At 41.8% G+C, this 5,166-nt stretch overlaps 1 protein-coding gene across 1 annotated transcript; it reads left to right on the top strand.

Annotated features, from left to right (window-relative positions):
* The first annotated feature begins 503 nt into the window (after positions 1-503).
* LOC129700151 (interleukin-8-like) lies at positions 504-3,916 on the top strand. The gene is made up of 4 exons (XM_055640392.1): positions 504-689; positions 1,188-1,317; positions 1,442-1,521; positions 2,544-3,916. Exons 1-4 carry the CDS (start codon positions 629-631, stop codon positions 2,561-2,563), a joined length of 291 nt encoding a protein of 96 aa, XP_055496367.1. The 5' UTR covers positions 504-628; the 3' UTR covers positions 2,564-3,916.
* The last annotated feature ends 1,250 nt before the right edge of the window (positions 3,917-5,166 follow it).

Consider the following 5,166-nt stretch of genomic DNA (forward strand, 5'->3'; position numbering starts at 1 on the left):
CCCAACATAAATATCAGGAAAGATCACTGAAGGCGTGACTGTGGTGGAGATAAGATGGAGACACAAGACACTGCAGATGGCAAAGACCAAACTGCTGGGGGAACTCACTAGATCAGGCAGCTATGAAATGTTACTTGTTTACACAAAGCTCAAAGAGTTAACAATATAATGCAATAATGATAATTCTAACAATAAATATAACCATTAGTGCAAATCAGGAAATAGCTGGTCCATCATTGAACCAAATTTGTTGTGCAATCCAAAGTAGTGCAAAAATATATTATACTATGTAGAAACATGCTATACTTGCTATTATTGTAAAATAAACCCTGCAACATTGAAGTGCGAAGAAGCGCACTGTAATGAGCAGACTGTGAAAGGGAGAGCTGTTTCCTGGAAATCACATGTTTAAGCTCCATATGTGGCCAGCACGGAGGGAAATTCCAGCCCACGTGACGTCAGAGAGTTTGACAGCTTTCACTGCAGAAGAGGATGCAAATGGGAGAAGTGAATCCCCATAAATAGGAGCTGACTGGTCCTCTGCAGCAGAACTTGATTCAGCAGAGAGTTGCTGCATTGGGTAGAAGATCCTTACAACAGACATCTCATCAGCAGCACAAAGTGGAAGATGGACAGAGCAGCCAGTGTGACCATCCTCATCCTCCTTCTGTTTGCCGTCACTGCACAGGGTATGTTGAGATGACTGTCCTCGCGGTTTATTCCTTATTATACTGTAGCACAATGTATGAGTATATGATTCCCTGGTTCATGTGCTGTTTACAATGTGCAATGCAATTAAACTGCCGTTGTTATACTGTGTGTTCCTTACAATGCAACATTGTGTGTGAGAAAGCTTTAAACTCTTTTCATTGAAATCAAAACCCTCCGTATTCATATAAAACTTATCCAGCAGCCTGACTGCAGAAGTAGAAAGAAATACACCAGTGAACTGTGTTCTAACTGTAGTTATAATGTTTTCATTGATTGTGGCTGCGCTTTGGTCTTATTGTTTGAGCTTTCAAATGAAAGCTCACAACTTTAGTGAAGGAGCTTGTGCAAACATTGTGCAATTTCTCTTTCCGGGCCATGCATTAATTAAACAAGAGGGCTGCAGAAAGTACCAGAAAGTTTTGCAGGTTTTGCTCCCATTGATTCCACGACTAAATCTGAATATAATCTTTTCTCAGGTACTCCCATCGTAGGAGCAAATGAACGGTGCAAATGCGCTAAGACCAGATCTGATGTTATTCATCCAAATTCCATCCGGAGCCTGAAATTTATTCCAAGAGGATCTCACTGTGATAATGCAGAGATAATGTGAGTAAATGAGTCAAAGCATCAACATCAACCTTACTCCCTCCCTGATTTCAAGTTGTGTAATTCAAAAAGAGACATTGGAGTTTCTGTGAATCATATTTTGAATGTCACCTTCTCCTTCCAGTATTACGAAGAAAAATGGGAATAAAGTGTGTGTGGATCCTGAAGCCAAGTGGTTGGAAGTGCTTATAACTGCCAATAAAGGTCAGTGTTTGTATAAGCCGGAATTCAGACTTCTCCTGTGAATAAATGTTGATGCAGTGATTTACTTTGTCATGTGAGTGCAGACCTCCGCATTAGAGGGCGCTGTGTGCTCCTCCCTGCTAAACATTCCCACTAACATTTGACACTTTGGGCTATTTTACTCAAGTGCCTTTCAAACACGTGGGGGCAGTAAAATCTGGAATGTCGGCAATCGATTTGACTACATTTGGCATCAGAGCTGAGCCCCAAATCCTCTTATCCAATTTCATTATTAATGTTCCCAGATGCAGAGGTTGGGACCCTTTAAAGCCACTGGTTGGTTTTATGGTCGCTGTCCACAATATTGAGACATGTTGTCACATGTTTGGGAATGCAATTGAGACCAGACATTGAAGGAAGTCTGCTGTTCACAACAGGGATGTTCAAAATGAAATATTTAATAGTTATCTTCATCTTGGGCTGCAACATGGAACATAGGGGGAGTGCCCGTGACTCGATAGGGTACAAATCATGCACAATGCTTTGTCTTGGATGGTCTCCAGCTTTGTGATGTTGGAGCTACACAGATCCAGGCAACTGGGAGTATTTATCACACTTCTGATTTGTGCCTTGTGGATAGTGAAAATGAGAAATAGGTGTCAGGGGGTAATTCATAGAGTTGTTGAACCCGCCAGGTAAATATAGTAGATAATTAAATGCCTGGGACAATGATTGGCACAAATGCTACCTGGCAGCACCTTTACAACTTTGCCTGAATGCTGACATGGTCTTGATATATAATTGCTCAGCGTCACTTGGTGAGGCTTAAAAATGAAATTGAACACTGTGCAGTGCCTTTTAGATAATGCACACTGCAGTATCGATGAGTTGCTTGCAAACTTCCAAGTCATTGCATCTGCTCTGTTTCAGAGATAGTCATTTTGAAAATTCCCTGAGTTCTGTTGCAGGAGGCACTATATGCTGTATTACTGTGGCTAACAACGCAATTATTCAATTACATTTTTCTATTGCTTCTATTTCAGGTGTCAAACGAGGCAATTGAACAAAATGAAGCTGTAATCTGAGAGATTCACTTCCACTCCTGGAGTATCTGCTGGGCAATGAAGGAGGCTCAGCTGTGGGAGTTAACACTGTAATTCACCTTCCAGTGGTTCAGTCCAGTGCATTCTCTTCATTGTTTTCTGGGAATGATCTATGGTTCCTCCCTGTTACAGGGTATGTTTACGCCCCGTCACGGTGCATAATTATACCTGAGCAAACAACTTAACTTGGTGCCAAGTCCAAAGTTTTGTTTGAGATCTGTGGTAATTAAGGTAGATTGTGAACTTGTGCACTGTGTGGAAATGAGATAAATGCCACTTGTTGAAATGTAATACTGGCTATGAAAGTGGGAGGTGATGTCTTTAGAATAACTTGAGTTCAATGAATTCTCTGGAGGCATTGTTCAACGCGACTGCAGCTCACAAGGGAAGCCAATGATGACCTTGTAGGCTGTGCCCTCCCTGAAATTAAGACTAGAGGACCTGTGGAATAAAATTCTCCCCCAGTTCACAGTCCCTCCCTCCACCACAAGCTCTCATGACCCCCAGCTGGTGGCTTGTCAAAAACAATGGCACTGGCATGAAAGAAATGTGTTACCACCCAGTGTCCAGGATTGGGAGAACATAAAGTAGCTGATATACAGAGTAGAATTATCACTAGTTACCCCATTAAAACTATCTGAGTTAGGATGATGATGATGGAAACAATTAACTAAACACATTCCACCTTTTCTTTGAAGATATGTTGAAATGTTACATCATCTCAGTAATTTCCAAAGTTAATTTTACTTTGTCCCATTCTCTGTTTAAAACTCCTGTTCACAGATTGAGGTACACTGTAGGCAAACACTGTTGACCAAACGTGGTTGTTCCAGTTTGAACAAACATATTCTTGTATTAAATTGCGGAACAAAAAGCTGCAAATAGCAATTGTGTCGTTTTCCAGCAGTGTTTTTGAACATTGATATTTTAACTGGAACTATGGTGTTTCTTCTGTAAAATGTCAGATTTTAGGATTTATCCAAAGTTTAAAGAAAAAAAAATCCCTGCAGATGTGATTTAAGGTAGTGCTGCTAATAGTCTGATTATCACTGGAGGAAATGAAATTGTAAATAGGTCTAATGTCTGTATAATGATTAATATAAATCTTTTGCCCTGAGAGAACTTTCACTGACTGGGTTCAGTTGACCAACAGCATATCTGTATGGTTGGATGTGAATGAATTTGTCGAGCATAATGTATTTAAGATAAAAAACAATAAACCAGATTTGCCATGAAAAATATGTTGTCTCTGCATCTGAATCGTCAGTACCTAGTTCCGTGTTTCTATACTTGATCAATGAAATAGAATGGAGAATGGAGAGCAATGTGACCAGGGCCAAACTATCACTGTGTCGATGGGGTATCATTTGTTTATTTAGCTCCTCCCTCCCCAACAGAGCACACATGGTGTTGGGGTTCACACTAAATATTGACCCTTGAGGATTTTAACAGAATGATACTTGGTCACCAATGTTTGAGAAAGAACTGCAGATGCTGGCTTAAATCGAAGGTAGACACAAAATGCTGGAGTAACTCAGCGAGACAGGCAGCATCTCTGGAGAGAAGGAATGGGCGGCGTTTTGGGTCTAGCATTTCGTGTCTACCTGCAGTCACCTATGTTATCGTACATAGAATACATAGAAACATAGAAACATAGAAATTAGGTGCAGGAGTAGGCCATTCGGCCCTTCGAGCCTGCACCGCCATTTAATATGATCATGGCTGATCATCCAACTCAGTATCCCGTACCTGCCATTTCTCCATACCCTCTGATCCCCTTGGCCACAAGGGCCACATCTAACTCCCTCTTAAATATAGCCAATGAACTGGACTCAACTACCCTCTGTGGCAGAGAGTTCCAGAGATTCACCACTCTCTGTGTGAAAAAAGTTCTCCTCATCTCGGTTCTAAAGGATTTCCCCCTTATCCTTAAGCTGTGACCCCTTGTCCTGGACTTCCCCAACATCGGAAACAATCTTCCTGCATCTAGCCTGTCCAACCCCTTAAGAATTTTGTAAGTTTCTATAAGATCCCCTCTCAATCTCCTAAACTCTAGAGAGTATAAACCAAGTCTATCCAGTCTTTCTTCATAAGACAGTCCTGACATCCCAGGAATCAGTCTGGTGAACCTTCTCTGCACTCCCTCTATGGCAATAATGTCCTTCCTCAGATTTGGAGACCAAAACTGCACGCAATACTCCAGGTGTGGTCTCACCAAGACCCTATACAACTGCAGTAGAACCTCCCTGCTCCTATACTCAAATCCTCTTGCTATGAAAGCCAACATGCCATTCGCTTTCTTTACTGCCTGCTGCACCTGCATGCCTACCTTCAATGACTGGTGTACCATGACACCCAGGTCTCGCTGCATCTCCCCCTTTCCCAATTGGCCACCGTTTAGATAATAATCTGCTTTCCCGTTTTTGCCACCAAAATGGATAACCTCACATTTATCCACATTAAACTGCATCTGCCAAACATTTGCCCACTCACCCAGCCTATCCAAGTCACCTTGCAGTCTCCTAGCATCCTCCTCACACCTAACACTGCCCCCCAGCTTAGT

The sequence above is a fragment of the Leucoraja erinacea genome, chromosome 1, assembly GCF_028641065.1.
Source record: "Leucoraja erinacea ecotype New England chromosome 1, Leri_hhj_1, whole genome shotgun sequence".
NCBI lineage: Eukaryota > Metazoa > Chordata > Chondrichthyes > Rajiformes > Rajidae > Leucoraja > Leucoraja erinaceus.